Source organism: Haliotis rubra, unplaced genomic scaffold (assembly GCF_003918875.1).
Source record: "Haliotis rubra isolate DU_JTF1 unplaced genomic scaffold, ASM391887v1 Scf145, whole genome shotgun sequence".
Taxonomy (NCBI): Eukaryota; Metazoa; Mollusca; class Gastropoda; order Lepetellida; family Haliotidae; genus Haliotis; species Haliotis rubra.
The window spans coordinates 1,564,477-1,585,143 of NW_025765392.1; the positions used below are offsets into that span (position 1 = coordinate 1,564,477).

A 20,667-nucleotide genomic window follows, 5' to 3' on the forward strand; every position below is an offset into this window, starting at 1 on the left:
ACAGTATGTCAAGTTTCTTTTTATGAAGAGTATATATCTTGTCTCTTGTTCATGTGTATCTAGTTTGACCCAACACCTGTTATTTTATCACGCGTGACTAATTCATTAACTCCATATAATAGGGGTGGGTGGATGGGAAGATCCCAGATTGCCTGCTTCACGTTATTGCCGAGCACGGCCTTATATACGATGCTCAAATCCAGACTCAGTAACCATGTTGAACTGAACGGTATTTTAGCGGACGAGCTTAACGGCTTCCGGAAGAAGAGATCAACCAGAGAACATGTATATACTTTTACTTCTATCATTGAGACGAGGAAGAACATGGGAAACGGGACTTTTACAGCTTTTATCAATTTTAAGAAGGCCTATGACAGTGTAGATAGGCGTTTAATGTGGAGCAAGCTTAGAGACATTGGTTTATATGGTAATATGTTAAGTGCCTTAAGATCTCTATATGATTTTGTGCGGTGGTGTGTATGATTGAATGGCCTGACAACAGACTGGTTCGATGTGAAATGTTGATTTTGACAAGGATGCCTTTTATCACCCCTTCCTTTTAAGATATTTCTTAATGATCTCATCCAGCAGATTAATGATGTCAACATTGGCGTTCTCTGGACGGTCAGAAGATAGGTATACTCGCATGTGCCGACGACGTCTTCCTATTGCGCGGTTGCCGAAGAGCTGATTCTGTTACTGGATGTCCTGAACTGCTGGTGTGTAGAAAACAGGTTGTCCAAAATAGTGCATTTTAGGAAAATAGAGCACCCAGGACAGCGTATAATTTCAAGTGTGGAGATATTGAGCTGGATATTACAGATTCGTATACCAATCTCGGACTTCTGCTCACAGAGGTCCTGGACTACACTAGGATGGGAGAGCTGCCACTAACTCTGCTAGTCGGGACCTTGGACTACTTATCTCCAAGTTCAAAATTCTCGGAGGAATGGTCAAGTCGTTAACTCACTGCAGAATAGAGCTATGCGTTTTCATATTGGACAAATACCCTCCTTACGCAGCAGTATCTGGCATGGGACGAGAGGCGAATTGAACTCGTCTGTGAAGGGAGTGATAGGCGCCGTTACTATACTCCTCACACTTTGCTAAGGATCACAAAACTACGCAACTTTACTTAAACATAGATTCATAATTTGAATTTGTATCTATTTAAAGCTGGACGAGTAATAATATGGTAACACATCTTAAGGCAAACAGTCACTTTAACCTTATGCACTTGATACATGAAAAACCATCAAAATGGTTTTCATGTCACCAATCAACCATTTTGCAAATCATGGAACGAGTCAGTGACAAGTACACAGCACCTGTCAATAGCAGCTATGGGTTCCACAAGATGAAATGACATACTGAAACCTAGGATCAATGCTTACAATACGCTTAGATATTCTGTTGAATCCATGATTTGTTCCTTAGCAAAGTGTGAATAGTATGTTTTTTTTAACATTGCAACATTAAACTATTCTGCCCAAAGAAAACAAACTACTGTTATTCAATGCAATATTGTAATACACAAGAGCTTGGTATTTATTAGCCCACCTACACACGGCCCACACCAACCTATTATTTTGTGTGCCATGGTACTGTACCCCCCTGACAACACTATAATGGAATCGTCTGACCTACTTATTTTCTTGGAAATAGTTGTTGACAGTTACGCAACAGTTTGAAATGGCAGATGAGTCAGTATTTTGTCACATTTTGCGAAAGGTTGAAATGAAGTGACAATGGAGAAAATACTTGACTGACCCTCAAATCTGAACCCTGCAAAATCGAAGAATAGATCTTTTTCTGATCGACCTACGATTTGAATATTTTATAATAGAAGGTAATCTGATAGTGAGGATCCCTAATAACTGTGGAGGACAAAAAAATCACATAATTGTAATTCTCGAGTTTTATTATCATTTCCATCACGCCTGTTGTGTTGAAATTGGCCATGCTGGTCGACAAGCTGAAATAGTGCGGCAGTGTTGTAAATGTTCGCAGTGAAGCGGTCATGAAATCAGACGCATTTTCAATCCAAATTGATAGTGTCTAATTTTATAGATTGTCCAGTCAAATTCGAGTATATCACGTAGACATGGTAGAATAAGATATATTTCCATACTTTTGAATTGAATTTTCAGTAAAGTTTCACGAGACGAAGTTAACAATTCTTGAGGAATTATTTGATGGACATAATGGCTAACTATCCACTTTCACCCCAAATAAGCGTTCACATACACATTGTGACATGTTTCAGTATGTACAGGATACAGTTCTATTGGCAGTATATTCTATTTACAGGAGTTTCTGTGGACCATATAACTGTGTTTTTAATCCACTCTATGAGGATTTGTACAAGAAGTCTTTTCGTGTAACGCCTCAAGGAATAAGAGTCAAAACTTTCCTTTCTGCTGCTGGCATTGACCTGGATAATATATTTCCTTCCCGCATGCTTTCTTCTCCTCCCTGACAATTGGTGAGGCTACCAGTTGACATAACACTGACAACATTTAAAAATAAGAAACGAACGAATTACATCATAAGTCTTTACTTGCAGATGGTCCCAAGGATGGTGGCCCAGTGGCTTGTGCCACTGTCATTGAATCCAGAACAATATCTTCTAGATTACCGGATAACAGCTCCCTCTTCACAGCCGAGGCAAACGCCATATCAATAAACTTCCCAAACATAACCATTATATATATTATTTTCAGACTCGCTAACGTGCCTTAAAACTATTAAAAGCATATCATCTACTTTTATTTGAAATTATTGAATTATTTAATACTCTTGCTACTGGCCAATACGACATATGTCGGCTACCCAGCCATGTTGGAATCGTTGGTAACACAATGACTGATGTTGCAGCTAAAGCAGCACTCAACAAATATGTGACACTACTTCTTATCCCACACATTGATTATAAACCTGCCATTAGATGTTACATCCTTACACCTTTATCGATTACATTATGTGAAGATGTCGCATGGGCCACAACAGGTATACTCATGAGTATTTATTGAAAGGTGCGGATCCTCCATTTTTATATTCCCTTATGTCCTGCTTCAGTATTGATTTTCCATCGCAAGGGATCAATATTTTATCAACTATTGACACATTTGGTGTAAATCCCGGGTCTGTGCAGGTAGCAAAAGCACTGTTAGCCCCATTGTCCCTAGTATGGTGATCTACCTCTAGTTGTTTGCGATCTATAGACCGTTTTTTATATTGAATTGTCCCAAATAGTCATAATTTTAAATGCTAGTTTTAATTTCTCAAATTGTGATATTCTAGTTGCTTTACTGTCCTTTGTCGACAGATTTTATACTCTAATATTATCTGTTGTTAACGTATTTCCTGTTTTAGTCACGATATGGCCGAAAAGGTTAATTGGTTCTGTCACTTATTTACAGGGTGAAGGGTGTTTTTGGACTGCCAGTCATGGACGCCTTCGTAATGCCGACCATACTGTATGGGAACACAAACGCACCGACCATCATGGTTGCAGAGAAGGCGGCGAAAATGATACTAGAGACAATACTAGAAACAACTGAGTGATGACTGCAGTATTCCAGCTAACTAGTACTCCTATATTGTTGTATTCTGTACACCTAAAACCCATTGTCCAAGACAAGAATAAAATTTAGTTTTAGTTAGTACTTCTCTCCGTGAGTTCCTCCAGAAATTGGTAGTCTTAGAGATTAGGACCCTTTGAATGAGTACCCAAAGTACTCCTGTAGCCTCAGCAATAGAATGCTTAAGTCCAACAGAACAATATACCAGAAGCAATTTCGTCTTGAGTTTGACAATCCAGGAGTAGCATCGGAATCTGGGGTTCAGAGGTACATTTATGTCCCGTAGATTTAGCTGACGTTTACCGAGTCTGTGTATGTCGATGATGTGTATGTGAAAGCGTCATGTCCATGTAAAGGACGTAGCACCAACTTCTAGAATGGCGACCAACCAATCAGTAAGACGTCTATATGGAGACGTGGCAGACAACACAATCAATAGCTTGATAACGGTGTAAGAGTTTACATCAAAACCTCACTCTGTGAACGAAACAGGAAGATGTCATCCAATGGGTTGTATGCTTATTTTTGACTCACCAACTTCTTAAATGCTGGCAAACAATAACAAATGAGTTGTGTTATTATACCCATAATGCATTAGTCGGGAAATATATGTAAAGAGTGAGTTCTTATTGCCTGAACTAATGAACAATGAAGTACATCTTTGTTATCTTTTAATGTTTCATTATCAATATGAGTTTAGTAACATAAAGAACACAATATTTACCTGTGTATATGGTGTATATATTCTTTTTCAGCCAGCATGATATGGATCCAAAACCAAACACCTATCCAAATCCGGTTACATAACACGTTATATTTGGAATCCTGAATGGGACTCAACACGAGTACTAGATTCTCTACTTTACTGATAAAGTGTAATCATGAAAAAATAACATGCGTTACGCTTGACCACTTTCTAAATGGCATTGTGTATTTACGGTTATGTATAGTACTAGATCTTTCCAACGCTGTCCTTCATGGGCACTCCTGTCCATGTGAAAGAAGCCTTCTCAACGCAACAGACTCTATAACATAAAGAAATTGTATGTCTGTGGTTCTTTTTGTAAAGATGGCTTCCACCCATTCGCTATAGTATTCACGCAGGTAAAGTATGCGCGAAGATACGGGTTAGAATTGGTCTTCATCAACCCATGCTTGTCGTTGGAGGTGACTAACGGTACATGTCATCGTATCCCAATTGCGCAGATCGATGCTCATGCTGTTGCTTGCTGGATTGTCTGGTCTAGACTCGATTATTTACAGACCGACGTAATACAGCTAAAATATTGCGGAGTGCGGCGTTAATAAACACACGAACCTAAGTTAAGTCGAAGTCAGCGTCTGCTTGTTCGTCAAACCAAAAAGGATGTCAATTAACGACTGGTGTTTCATAAAAAGTCACTCTGGAACAACATTCCCATCGGCATCAAGAGTGCCAAAGACATTAACGAACTGACTGGACTGTTCAAATACATCTGTTCCAGTGAACCTATATCTATATCTGTTTCCAACAGGACTGTTACAAAAGCACCGTTGAACTGGACTGTTTTATACTTTTGTGCATGAGATGCCACCCACCCGATCTTATGAACAATTAGTTCGTGCAGGAGGCATTTCCAACGGGGGCAGTAGGCAGTGATCATCCCATAACCCGAGGCCATGAAGGTACAGAGCCTTTCATACTTCTCAATAAACATTTAGGTAAGAAGACATTTGCACTTATCATTGCATATATAAACCACTGGTAAACGTAAAATGAATGTATTCTGGAATAAAATAGTCCCACTTAACTATATAGTCATATATAAACATGCAGACATATCCCAGATACTGATGTGATTTAATCTTAGGTGCATGGTGACGTATTACGCGCAGTTTTGGAAGCATGCCACTCAAACAAGTGTATTTTCAATGTGAACAACTCACAATAATTGTTTAGCTATCACTTGCTCATATAAACACTTGGTGCAACCGTGCATTGTGCGTACGCAGTGACTCAGCATGTTGAAAAATCAACGTTTACATGCTAAGCTGCAAACAGGTATGGGACAAAATCTTGGCAGACATTTATTTCAATGTCCATTGGAACAGAATATAATTTCTCCGGAGACATTATATACAGAACCCGTGAACATCTGTTCTTCAGTAACCCAAGTTTGTCGTAATTAACGCGATCGGATGGTAAGGCTCGCTGACCTGACTGACACATGTCATTGTATCCCAATGGCGTAGAACGATGCGTTAGACAATAAACCAACTAACCATTATCTACAACAGGGCACCACTCATGTCTTGACACAAGCCGTCGTCTACCTGTCGTTAAGAAAACCATATTCGGTTGATGCAGCTTATCGATACCAGACTGTCACATTAACAAACAGCAAGCCTTGTGTTGAGACCAATTAGTTTCAAAGCCGTACGCAAACGGTTGAAAGTTAACAACACATCATTCTGTGACTCCAATCTTTGACTTTAACGTGACCTTCACCTAGGCCTAACATCGGAGTCAAGGTTTTCTTTGACCAGCACCTATGGTCCAACAATGGTCTACAGGCGTCCAGGAGAACATAGCACCTCCCATTGTTGTTTGCGTTACACAACGTCATCATTTTGAAGTGCAAGTGTAATTGGATGTGTTGGCATCAAAAGTCTTAGGAGAACAGAACTCATCATTGTTAATGGCAATTTAAATGACGTGCGCAACTGGGGCGATATCAGTCAAAATCAGGTTCGACTTTGTGTTCAAATACAAATGATTCACCCAATATAATGTCCTTCTTGTTTTAATATTTTATTGTATCAAATACCGAACTACATATGATGTATACATTTAAAAAACTGAAGGTATAATCATGGTTATTACATTCAAGATAATTAACATTTCCATCTTGTGCATGTTTTTGTGTGCCCTATTTTGCACTTTTGATAATGTCCGCTGCCATCTCTCCTATCATGATGCTCGGTGCGTTTGTGTTTCCTGACACGACGGCCGGCATGATGGAGGCGTCCACAACCCTCAGTCCGGCAATACCTTTTACTCTGTAAAATATAACATTTAAACACACATTCACATTGATGTTACAAGATTCGGCTGAGACATGTCACAGGAACAACCAGACATTAGTCATTTGGGAATCTTAACACACTATTTCCTTCGTCAACGAACATTACTAGTTCAGGTGGCTAAATCAGTGTATAAAGGAATTGGTTATTTGGTGATTGTAGAGCGATATTTGATCATCGATATAACGGACCCTTAAGATCAACATCTTGGCCAAATTACCTTGTTTTGATTTTGCCAAGCCGAGTAGATCTGATTCATATGTATAAAGAAACAGATCCGCAAGCTGGGAAGCACAATAGGTGCCCATGGAGATGCCTACTTCTTGTCGAAATGTTTTATCCCAAAATTGTGGAAATTAGGAGAAAGACTAGCATTTCCAAAATTGTTTTCTCAGTTGACTTCAAATGAACCTCTGAAAAAAGATTTTATGTTTAGAAATGCCCCATGAAACGTCAAAACGAATTTAAAGATTTCAAAATTCAACCACCTCAATTGAGGATCAACAACTGTAGTGGGGTCACTTGGCTTCCCCATCTTGCACGTGGTGGTTGGATGGTAGACTGTTACGGCCAGTGCCCGGATGTAACACTCCCAGTATGCATCAGTGTCGTACTTCATAGTGGTGCATGTCGGGAAGCGCCTATCATTAAGCTTGGCTCCTATTTCTTTGAAAGCCTTGGTCTGATGAAGTTTCTGGGCGACACGTACTCCTGGTAAACGGAAATGTCTGATATAATCTACTGGATAGTTCCAGGTATTGTTTATGGAGACCTGTACTAATTTAAACCTGACAATATGTATTTCGAAAACAGATTAAACACTGCATATGTGTCAGTTCAATCTCATAACAATGGTAAAGTTACAATGATGACACGAGATGAGTATGCCCTATTCCCCACCTTAACATCTGTCATCCTTGATGGTAGAAGTTTTGGTTCGATAAATTTACAAGATTCCTAATAAATGATGTTGCCTGAACGTAAGTAGACACTGGGTCTAGTTGTTACCAACAATATGTCAAAAAAGTAGCTGCTTCACCCTTTCAGATTCTTAACAGCTGGTATTGTTTTCACCTCTGATTAAAGTCTTGACGTCATCTGGATGAGACAGGTAGTTGGGGTCGATGACAGGATACTCGAATGGGTTGGTGCTTCTTAGGCGGATTGTTCCAACACTCTTTGGACGTAGTAAAGTTGGTAAGGCTGTGAATCCTTCTTGGGCTGATGTCCAGTTGAAATGATCGACTATCTGAACAAAAAGCAAATGGTTTATACTTTTCAAGTCATGCTAGTGGCAGTGCGTGTAGTCAGTGAGTCTGTCATACCTTCACTGAAACCATAAGGCCTATGCATTGATGACACCAGCTATGGCGCTTTATGGCACCCACAGAAGTATGATCAGAGATCTAAAGCTGGCCAGAAATACTTAAAATGTCATGTCTGCCCATTGCAATGTTCCACCTATATTCTTCATGCAACGGTTACATGTCTTGAAATCGGGATACACATTCAATTTCGTCGGCTCTTATTCCAAAGCAAACTGACCCGTGAAGGTCCGGGTTAGAATATTGATCTTCAGTAACCCATGCTTGTAATAGGCGACTAACGGGATTGGGTGGTCAGGCTCGCTGACTTGGATGGCACACGTCATCGGTTCCCAATTGCGCAGATCGATGCTCATGCTGTTGATCACTGGATTGTCTGGTCTAGACTCGATAATTTACAGACCGCCGCCATATAGCTGGAATATTGCTAAGTGTGGCGTAAACTAAACTCACTAACTCACCCAAACCAAACTCTTGGATAGTTAGGACCGATAATGATTCCTACAGAAGAAAAAGCATGCTTACCTTTTGGTCAATGTTCATCACCCCTGCTAGATCCATATAAGCACAGTAGAACTGAAGCTGAATGTCTGGACTTGGCTCCTCTGATTTGGTCTTGAGAAATGCAGTGGCTTCTAAAGCTCCGCTTGATGTGAGGAGACCTACAGTTAAAGGCATGTCATAAGCTTTGTCAATGCTATTCACTCGCCTGTCAAAATGTGGTTGCCTTGCAGGCCACACAGATACGTATCGATTAAATTGTTTACATCTCTCTTTAAAACAGTGGCATTCTAATTTATATTTGAGCTGTGTTTTTTTCTATATTTTCTGTATTTTGTTCGGATGTACATGGGATTGATATGGGAATTACACTTCGGATACACAGCTGAAACAGAAGGAGATGGTATTAAAGTTCCCAAAGCTGATAGAAAAATGAGAACGTTGACAAACGTCCTCAAAGTCAGAATCTGAATAATGTCTATCTCATGAGAGTACCAGCTTTGTGATTCATATACGTTAAAGAAATAAAAACATACCTGATTTGAGTACACGATATTCCATTAACGTCAGTGTTGAGTCTCTTTTCTTTTCCGTGAGGGAAATAGGCTTCTGAATTGTCGACACCACGGGGACGAACAGATGATCATGTAAGCTTTCACCAACTGGGAGGTTTGCTTGAACTGGTATCTGTACATATATTGCAATAATCAATTAAAGTGACAGCCTCTTTTCACTATTATATGTACTCATTGGAGTCCACAGTACACTTCGGACCATACCGTGAGCACATGGTTAATGAATTAAAAAGTAGTGATACCAGTTGTTCGCAAAATGTAACAGCAATTTACCTTATTTCATCACTGATTGGAAAGGGCTATCGACTAAGGCGTGTATTATCAAAGCATATGTATCAGTAACATTAACAAACGGGCCGAAAATGTTAACTAAGGATGAAATCTGCCAAATCCCTGCTTACACACTGTGAACTTTTGTCACGATTCTGAGGCCTAAGCATATATCTATTCCACTTTTGGATTCCAAAGCGCCATAAAACCCGAACCAAGAGAGATGTATTGCTGCGTTCAGCGTAGGTTCATCACCAAGTGCCTGTCTCAAATATAAATGATAATCTTTAGCACAACGAAGAAAGAGTTTTCTTTCCATTTGAAAACGTTTAATAAATACATAACACCATCCAAACTCTCAAAACCTTGAAGAGTTAGTTTAAACCTCAGCATTAGCAGAAAAGAAGCAGGTTCAGTTATATCAAAGCAAGTTAACAGCACTTTGCAAGGAGACAAATTGTAATACATTTACATTTCTCTTTTCTCCTTAGAGCATCATGGAGCATGGCGACCATAGCTACAGTTACATACACTCCTTAGAGCATCATGGAGCATGGCGACCATAGCTACAGTTACATACACTCCTTAGAGCATCATGGAGCATGGCGACCATAGCTACAGTTACATACACTCCTTAGAGCATCATGGAGCATGGCGACCATAGCTACAGTTACATATACTCCTTAGAGCATCATGGAGCATGGCGACCATAGCTACAGTTACATACACTCCTTAGAGCATCATGGAGCGTGGCGACCATAGCTACAGTTACATACTCTCCTTAGAGCATCATGGAGCGTGGCGACCATAGCTACAGTTACATACACTCCTTAGAGCATCATGGAGCACGGCGACCATAGCTACAGTTACATACACTCCTTAGAGCATCATGGAGCATGGCGACCATAGCTACAGTTACATACACTCCTTAGAGCATCATGGAGCACGGAGACCATAGCTACAGTTACATACACTCCTTAGAGGAGCATGGCGACCATAGCTACAGTTACATACACTCCTTAGAGCATCATGGAGCACGGAGACCATAGCTACAGTAACATACACTCCTTAGAGCATCATGGAGCACGGCGATAGCTACAGTTACATACCTTAGAGCATCATGGAGCACGGCGACATAGCTACAGTTACATACACTCCTTAGAGCATCATGGAGCATGGCGACCATAGCTACAGTTACATACACTCCTTAGAGCATCATGGAGCGTGGCGACCAAAGCTACAGTTACATACTCTCCTTAGAGCATCATGGAGCATGGCGACCATAGCTACAGTTACATACACTCCTTACAGCATCATGGAGCATGGCGACCATAGCTACAGTTACATACACTCAAGACAATCTGACATTTCTCTAGTCTCCTTAGAGCATCATTGAGCATGGCGACCATAGCTACAGTTACATACACTCCTTAGAACATCATGGAGCATGGCGACCATAGCTACAGTTACATACGCTCAAGACAATCTGACATTTCTCTAGTCTCCTTAGAGCACTATGGAGCATGGCGACCATAGCTACAGTTACATACACTCAAGACAATCTGACATTTCTCTAGTCTCCTTAGAGAATCATGGAGCATGGCGACCATAGCTACAGTTACATACACTCAAGTCAATATGACATTTCTCTAGTCTCCTCAGAGAATCATGGAGCATGGCGACCATAGCTACAGTTACATACACTCAAGACAGTTTGACAAGGATTAAGCAATTATAATCTGAGGTTTACTGAGATAAAAATATAGTGCTACTTGTTTCTATGTGATATTTCGGGATCTGAATGTTTTGGCAAGAAATAGATACCATAGGCACAAACTGTCCTCCTGTTCCAGGTGTTCTGTTTCCTCAATGCTAATGAGTAGGAATTTCTGCTCGGCTTCGCCAAATAATGGCCTCGCAGTTCAGCATAGGAATGAGTTATATCAATGATCTGATATAATTTTAAAAACGGTCAAATATGCAATTTGTTTCCGCAGTTGTACTCGCCCGAACAAGAAATCTACTCAAACGCAAAAGTAACTGTGACACACAAAAATCAAACAGAATCAGTGTTAAAACGTTTCTGGCGTTATGGTACATACGCAAGTTCACACGGTCAATAGCGAGCGTGTCTACCTTGTGCATTAATGCAGCCCTGTCACCTTCGTCCCACTGATGCCTTTAAATGTCGATGAAAGTAATTCCATAGCTCTGTTTCACCAAACACGTGTTTAACGGGTGACAAAACAGGGGATCGAGCACCCAATGCTTTTGACCACAATCATGCACAAAATACATTCGAAGTGTTCTGGGGTTCGAAGTGGGTTCTGCTGACGTAGAAGGTCATTTGTCAGCTAAAGGATGGGAGGTAAGGTGTCTAATGAAATATGTTGTAATACTTCATGTGGTCCCGCTCACAATGTTCTTGGGTAGTGGATGGACTGGACCAGTGCTCACTTTGTTAAACTATGATGTGTGGAAGACACTTTACTCTAATCGGAAATATAATGTTAGTAAATTGACGATATTGTTGTGTTTGTTTATGGGAACAAAAAGCCATCTTTTGCATTACTCAAGTGTTGATTAAACTCTGCAATTGTGAAACTGTACATTCCTGATTTCTCAAATGACTTGATTGGTTCAGGAAAGAAACAAAGACAAGGAGGTCAGATGAAAAATACGAAACAAGAAGAACAGCGCCTCTGCAGCGGAACCAGTTGTAGTATCACCAGGACAATATTTCCGGAAACCTTAAATCAGAAGGTCGCGGTGCTGTTAAGTCTAATTGCGATGGGTTTTGTAAAAATAATTTGATATTTACCTGCAAGAATTTTATCATAGTTGCCTGTAAGCTAGTGTCTCCTCAGGGAAATGAAATACCAGATAGAGTGTTGAATACATTAGCTGAATATTACAAGTAATATGTACAAGAATTCTCATGTTGGTTCAATGGACAACGATGACAACTTGGTAATCACATCAGATCTTAGTATTTTAAATAGAGATTCTGCACTGGTATCTTGCTTACTTGGGGTTAAAGAATCTCATCGTTGAAGTTACATTCTCGAATACATTTAAGGACAGTATATGTTTAGGAGTATAGTGACCAGGGACACGACCACAGAGGACTGGTAAATCTCATATATAGTTAAGTTTGAATATGTCTGTGCTCTTAGACATAAGTAGTTTGGTCGAACCAACATACGTACATAGCCAAACACACATATATGGAATTTCGTGTCATCCTACCTTAAAAACGAGACTGGATGAACAAGGTCTTTTAGCGAACACCTGGTGTCATTACTTAATTTACATTTCAGTTACCCATTCATAAAATTTGAATAGTTATTTTGTCATTATGCCAAATGGAATCCGTCTATTTAAATACGAGTAACTGTTGTTGTTTTCCTCTTGCATTGATAATAATTATGTTGGATAACAACAAACAAACTTACAGCTGTGATATTCGTGGTGAGAACAGCAAGTCAAGTTAGTAATTTGAATAAACTGCATGAGATCGCTGATATTTCTTACCTTCATCTCCTCCAAATGTTTCTTTGGCCCTATCCCAGACAGCATCAGCAACTGCGGCGACCCAATTGCACCAGCTGACAGGATTACCTCCCTTGATGCGCTCACTCTGTGGAGACGGCCATCTTTGATATACTCGACTCCAACTGCCTGCTTATTTTCAATCATTACCTGTAACAACATGGGTATTATTTGACTGGTAATGTTTGTAAGTGCTGTTTATTCTTTGCCTATTTCCTACTGTCGTCCGAATGTTTTAGATCACTGTGTCATTATTTACATATTTGTGAAACGAAACGTTAGTAATTCATGCAATTCATATGATACATCGACCGTAATAAACTACTTTTGTGACATGGCTGTGGGCCACTTTGAACTAAAGTATGTGCGTGTGTGTGTGTGTGTGTGTGTGTGTCCTTAAGAAGGTGGAAGGGTCGTTTACGCTACCTTCGTGACGTGACCGTTGGCCAGGACATGCAGGTTGGGTCTGTCTATGACTGGCCACAGGAACCTCTTTGAAGTACTCATTCGTTCACCATTCCCGACTGAAACCTGCGATCTGCTAAACCCTGAAAACGTCAGGGCTGTCTGGCAATGTGCAAGATAGTTTTTGCAGATTTAATTCATATGTTGTCAGGAATGGTTGAGTCCGATGATTGCTGCGGAACTATTTACAATTCAAGTTGACAGAGATAATTACCAAATACGGTTACAAAATTGAACTCCTTTAATTGCACAGATGTATATATATATATATCCAGACACAAAAACTAGCTGACTGGCTAACTACAAAAAGAGTGTCACAAGAGAGAGATTGGTATGCAGACAAACAGGTCAGCAGTCGCAGAGCCACACCTACAGGTGAACAGGGACCTCCATGGACTCTCCAGAATAGGAAAGTGTACACAAGCCGATAAAAAGCTCATAAAAGCCCGAAATCGAAGCTTTGTCCCGACGAGGACACCTAATCGTGGATCCGCGTCCCGTTTTCATGCTGACAGTGCAGTACATATTTTCCACATGGAAACACTGTATCTCACTCACCTTGAATTGCATGCTATTTTCACTGCAGAGTAACACTGTACACGTTTACACGACGTAATGTATTTTCCAGACAATCCAGTTATACGAGGGTGCTTTTACAAATTTAGTTGAAACTAATACCTGAAACTGATACCAAGTGCCTCTCCAGAATGGAAAAGACACGCAAACTGATGCAAAACTACACACACTCGTATATAGTCATTCGCATTCAGACACTTGCCTTCCTGATTTTCTCCATTGTAGTCTGTTTCCTTGTACCCGAGTTCAATTCCCGCTTTGACGAAGTAATCAGCGAGCGGTATTGAACTCGATTCTGTCACAACCAGCGGGCCACCTTGACCATGATATTCTTGAAAGGAATGATAAATAGCTGAAACTATCTCTGTTACGAATTCTTTTACGTGATGTTAAATACAATAGGGAAAACCAGCGTGAATGTAGTATGTGATAGTTTAAAGGTTGTTTTAACGGTTTAAAAAGAAGAAACATGGAAGGTCTTCTCCTATTAATAGTGATAAAACAGGCCTTATTTCTGGATTTAGGTTTGTCTTGTCCTATCCGATTGTATATCCGAAATTGAAGGAACCGTCTTCGCGTTAGAGGGATACACCTCTAAGCTGTTCTCTGATAAATCAATCCTAGTTTTAGTGAAGTCATTCCCATCATTATGGGCGTCTGTAATCGTAAACCTCGTAATCTATAAGTTAGCCCAAATCTACAAACAACTCATCACCAACATTTCATACATTGACGTGGAGTGGTTAAGATGATGTAGTCAAATTGTTATGTCAGTTGACAGTGACAGTGATAGTGACAACGACTATATTACAGAACAGAAGTTTTGAGACTACCCTTTAATCCGTGATAGCCTCAGCTGTTGTTATATAGTACACACACACTGGTCGCTGCATGCATTAACACAAGTTCCTGAAAGGTTATTTAACAATGGATGAGATCACTGTGACCAGTTAGTATGACCGAATGCTTGACTTTCAATGCCATTTATTACTAATCGTCGCTTTCGGACGTATAGTCAATCTATCGTTGGTACGATTTTGCAGTGAACGGACCATAGTTTCACGATTTTATCGATCGTACATCCAGTGGTATTGAATCATGATATCCACGCGTTTCTAGTTGTATAGCAGGGATATTGCTGTCTTTCTCGTTACTCAACATGCACTGATTCTGCTAAGTGGTTAAGGTCAAGAGCCTGTGTTACTTTGGGCTTTCCACCGAACATTGTTCGATATGATATTGTTAGTAATATTGACTTAAGAACGTCGTAATATGTAATACAGAAATGAATATGGTATAACACTTACCTGAGTTTTTTAATCTCTCAATTTGTATGTCTTCCGACTTTTTTGAAGTACGGGAGAACATCTTGGTAACTCCATCCTTCACATCCATTGGCTGCCCAGCTATCGTAGTCATGGCGATGACCTCTGACATACTGCATATAATTTAACTGACTGCTTCCTCCCAAGACTTTACCACGTGGCCATGCTCCCCTCTGTAAATCATTTGCCGAAGTACTGATATAAATTATCACTTAATCTTATAATTGTTCTCTATTCACCGGTAGATACAGAAGATAATAATATCTCTTACCGTGTATACGTCAAGGGGACATCAAGTAAATACATATATTTCACTGAACAGGAATGAAATGAGTACATGGAATTCAAACTAAAACACGGCTGCAAAACTGGTTAAGACATGACCATTGTCGTTAAAGCGACAAAACCTTTTGACATTCACAAAGAATTCTCTGCAAAAATCTAAATCAAATGTTTCTATGAATTACAATATTACCACGGGCTCGCCAAGAGGAGAGCATATGCTGCCGTACCCTTGCACTCGAAACAAACACAAAGCAAGTCAGTTGTTCACTGATTCGTCACACCTGGAAATGTCTTCCACTTGTCTCCCAAAATGAGTAAGAAAGCCTTACTTTAATGTTGCAACCTTGATATCTTAGGAAGTGTTGTATCACGCAATTTGAAATGTTTTTAGAAAGAGCATGCCTAACATCACACTAAGAAACTGGGAATGTACAGTCACAAATGTTTCAACGCCAATAATATGTATGAACACAACCGTATGTGCCTGGATACATTATCTAATAGTTACTGAATGGTCGACCTTCACAGAAATAGCATGCATCGCAGTGCTGCCCTATCAGAGACGTATTTGTTGACCTTGCCTTTTCTATTAGTCCTGAATGAGCATGTTGCTGGGGTTCGGTCAAATAGGCCCAGTCCAATATTCCTTTCTGGCTCAAGGCTACCAGCAGAGGAACGTCCAGTGTCTCTTGGTTTCGGTCATCACCACCAGCTTCAATCAGCAGGACATTCACGTGACCATTCTCGGACAGCCGGGACGCCAGAACAGATCCCGCAGACCCTGCCCCTACTGTGACATAGAATATAGTGTTACAGTACCTTATTACAGGGCGGTCAGACACGGCGGCCATCTTGTTTTAAAATGAAACTAATGGAAATTCATCACATATCAGCTTCATTAACAGAAATATGTTCTCATGAAGAATGTCTGAATAAAACATTATGCCTGTTGTTTTTTTGTTCTTGTTATTTCGTCAAGAACAAAGTGTATATTCAAGTATGAAGTTTGTTAAGATTATGAGGGCATGATCATATTTGCCAAATACCCTCGTACTCCCGAGATTTACAATTTTACATATCAACACTTTTTACATCACATGGCAGACGGAAGAGTCTATTTCACCATTTGACCTCGACGGGGACACCAGAGATGAGCTTCACACATCATACCCATGCGTGACGATCCAACGCTTTAACCACAAGGCTACCCCACCACTCCAGTTACGTAAAGTAAAATGAAGTTACTCTAATCATATTAAATAAAGTCATATTCAGAAAAAGTATCAGAATTTTTAATATCACTCCCCATGTGTGTGTATGTATGAATGTATGTATGTAGGGAACCACGTCCACATTATCCCCAGATGTCGTTTGCAGTAATAAGTGACAAGTAGCACATTTAAGACCTGGGTGCCGTTCCACTAACCGATCTTAACTAAGATCAATCTTAGCAAGTTACGCCAATTTTACAATCGTCTTAGCTAAAAGTTACACCCGTTCCACTAACCGATCTTAGGCCGATCGTAGCCGGTCCCGATCTTACGATCCGATCCAAGCTTAGATTGAGACTCTTTCGTGCGAGAGATAGAGGAATGCGAGGCACGAGTTATCTCCCTTTGCATAGTCTAGCAAATGATGGAAGTAGTTTACGAACCAACTGAGTGAGTGAGTGAGTTTAGATTTACGTTGCCCTCAGCAATAGTCCAGCTATATGGCGGCGGTCTGTAAATAATCTAGCTAAGATGCATAGCGTCCACTAACATGAGCGTTCATGTTAGTGAACGCTATGTATCTTAGCTATAAATAATCGAGTCTAAACCAGACAATCCAGTGATCAACAGCATGAGCATCGATCTGCGCAAATGGGAACCGAAGACATTGGTCAACCAAGTCAGCGAGCCTGACCACCCGATCCCGTTAGTGGCCTCTTACGACAGGCATGGGTTATTGAAGTTCAATATTCTAACCCGGGCCTTCATGGGTATTTTTCCAACCAAGTGTAAACGTGGAGAAAAAACCTAGAGCAAAATATTAGGGTAGTGAGCACCTTGGTTTCAGGTGCAAGTGCGTGTGAACGCTGGGTATCAAGCATAATATAATAATAATAAATGCATATTTATAGTGCGCCTATTCCACATCCTTGGGCATGCTCAAAGCGCTGTGTACAGCTAATTTACACGAGAATATTTACAGCCGAGATTATAAGTAATATACAGAGAACATGTTTTAAGTCTGGACTTTAAAAATGTCAATTGTGTCAGAGCTTTTAATATGTGCCTTAACCTTGTCAATCAGAATAAACAAGGCGTGACGAGGCTATAACGTATGTAGAATCTGTCAGTGGTCTTGAATAACACGCGGCCTGCCTTTAGAATCCCCCACCAAATATGCGCAGTGAAATCAAACATATTTGTATCTTTTTGCTTCAGAACATTGTTCACTTTACGGCTGTCCCTATTCTTAACCATGACGTTGCAATACTGTTGTATAAATGTGTTATACCGACACGCTCGGTTGTGTTCCCATGACGACAGTGGTCAGACTGGCCTGACATTTGTAAGGCTTCAGTGCAGTGTTTGTTTACATCACAGAAATATACAAATTCATTTCATGGGGGACTTTAGGGGACGCTCACGGTGAAATGCTCGCTCTTATTTTGCACACAGAATAGGAAAGCTACCATTTTGGTTTCTCTACGATTGATTTTAGCTATCCTAAGTTGGTCATGAGCAACTTAGACTTTGAATCTTAACTTTACGATTGACTTGGGTAAGATTGGTTAGTGGAACGGTATGCCGATCGTAACGTCACGCTAAGATTGGGATTTTAGGGGTTTACGATTGGCATAGGGCTAAGATCGGTTAGTGGAACGGCACCCTGGTTGGTACAATCACAATCCAAAACATTCCATCCCATGTTGTCTTATAAATGATATCTGTTTACACTTGATCGTAATTCAACCCAACATCCATCGCAGCAGTGTCGATAAGCAGACGCTGATAGAATGGGCACGGTCTGCGGCAGGGGTGGCAAGAGATAGGGTACAGGACTTGCTGACACGCCCTGCCGGGTAGGGTCTGTACCAGTTGCAGGCATTTTAATGTGTGACAAACACTTATGTGTGCGATAACATTATTTAAGACGACTTTAGGTTTATATTGATATTTCCTTGACAACTGTCCCCGTATCATTGCGGAATAATCCATGTTTTGTGCTATGTATATATCATTTATGTATGTATGTATGTATGTATGTATGTATGTATGTATGTATGTATGTATGTATGTATGTATGTATGTGTGTTTGTGTGTGTGTGCGTGCGTGCGTGCGTCTGTCTGTATGAATATATGTGTGTGTGTCTGTATCTGTATATGTATGTATGTATGTATGTATGTATGTATGTATGTATGTGTGTCTGTATGTATGTATGTATGTATGTATGTATGTATGTATGTTACAACTTAATTGATGGGGTATGCTGTGTGCTTCTATGTCTGCTCACGTTCTGCACATACACCTTGAGCTGAAGATCAATGCATTTTCATTGTACATCCGTGAAAACGTGTTTAAACGTCTGTAAATAATCGAGACTGGATCCAGTGATCAACAGCATGAGCATCAGTCTGCGCAATTGGGAACCGATGACATGTGTCAACCAAGTCAGCGATCACGTTAGTCCTCGAACAATGAATTGTATGTACAAAATGAATGTACCTCCCTACTTATACACAAAACAGAATTACATATCATTTCCCGTGGTCTTTGAAACAGTGCTGCCAAAACTGAGCTACATAATACAATGTTAACATGATTTTATTCTACAACCATTATTGAAACAATTCAGTACTGCAATAACCAAAATGATGATATAGCAGTCATTTGAAAATGAACTTCAGAAATACCTGAATATATCAAGTTTACCTATGATATAGTCATAAGACGTTCTCAGGTCGGGAGATAGAACTCTTTTGTCGTCCTCAGGTAAGACGAAGACACTGACGATGATGGCGAGGATTGCAATATTGACGACAAGCAGCAGTGACGTCGTTGAAAAGTCCATGGTTTTCTATTCTGTAAGACATTTCTCTTTGAGAATTTGAAAAAACTGTTAAAATAGACAGCATAGTATTTCCGCCGTTTACACAGTAAGCATACTTTTGTGCTTTTCCAAGTCGAGCAATTTAAGAACAGCTTTTGCCTAAATGAAAACTAAGATCTATCCCTGTTGTCATTCTCTGACAACAGCACATTCTGTTTGGGTGATAGCTAAACCATGTTATCCTGTATGGCAAATGAACACATGAATTGGATGGAGTGATATGCGGGCTTGTTCGCTAGATAGAGTGAAACATTGCCGTAATCACTGCTTTGCCTCAGCCAGACAAACTTCAATGCTGCATGGAAACTGAACGAGAAATACATGCACATGACTAATCAGAACGTACCATGGCAAGACCAGGACATAATGCAGCCGTTAACAGTCAGTCAGAACTCGATGCGAAACAATGAATAAGAAAACTTACATAATCGTTGTGTGCTTCTTAGAGTGAACAGCAAACGACGAGATCTGTGTTACACCCTTCAAGCCTACACCGTGCTGAGCTGTGTATGTAGGTCACAGACTAGATCAGTCCATGTATTTCACGTTCAAGGCCGCCTGAGGTAAATGTCGAGCTGACCGTACTGAGCAATTGTACAGGAATCTAACCTTGGGGAATGGAGACTCACTCTGTGATTACGCAATCACTGTCAATCCCAATCCACCTCAGCTGTGTAGGGTAACCATGTTCCGGTGTTGGGGAGGGAGGAGACAGACAGATTAATGGGCACTACAAGAAAAAAGACTAGGTTACTAGTGCGTGACTGCAACTGCTCCTGATATTGAGTGAAAGTATATAGCGCTGAATATATTTGGACGTGTTCAGGTTCAGAATGTGGTATGCAGTGTGGTGTGACAACGTGAAACATATGATGCTTTAAACTGCTAGTGACCAAGAGTGGTTTTTTACGTTTTGTTATTTCAGCAAGTCTTTTCAAAACGGGAAGTAACGGGAAGAATGAATACGAAAACATACAAGCATTAAGTTCTAAAACTACATTTTGTGAAACAAGTCAAAGAACTATCAAATTACAACAAAGACAGAGG

At 40.2% G+C, this 20,667-nt stretch overlaps 1 protein-coding gene across 1 annotated transcript; it reads right to left on the minus strand.

Annotated features, from left to right (window-relative positions):
• Positions 1 to 6,359: 6,359 nt before the first annotated feature.
• On the minus strand, positions 6,360 to 20,318 carry LOC124269502 (alcohol dehydrogenase [acceptor]-like). Its single transcript, XM_046704529.1, is given in 13 exon segments — positions 6,360 to 6,623; positions 7,136 to 7,358; positions 7,722 to 7,896; positions 8,498 to 8,634; positions 9,010 to 9,160; positions 12,853 to 13,020; positions 13,297 to 13,418; positions 14,114 to 14,242; positions 15,219 to 15,261; positions 15,263 to 15,409; positions 16,103 to 16,311; positions 19,443 to 19,587; positions 20,045 to 20,318. Coding segments are annotated over 12 exon segments (1,773 nt in total). The 5' UTR covers positions 19,582 to 19,587; positions 20,045 to 20,318; the 3' UTR covers positions 6,360 to 6,493.
• Positions 20,319 to 20,667: the final 349 nt, after the last annotated feature.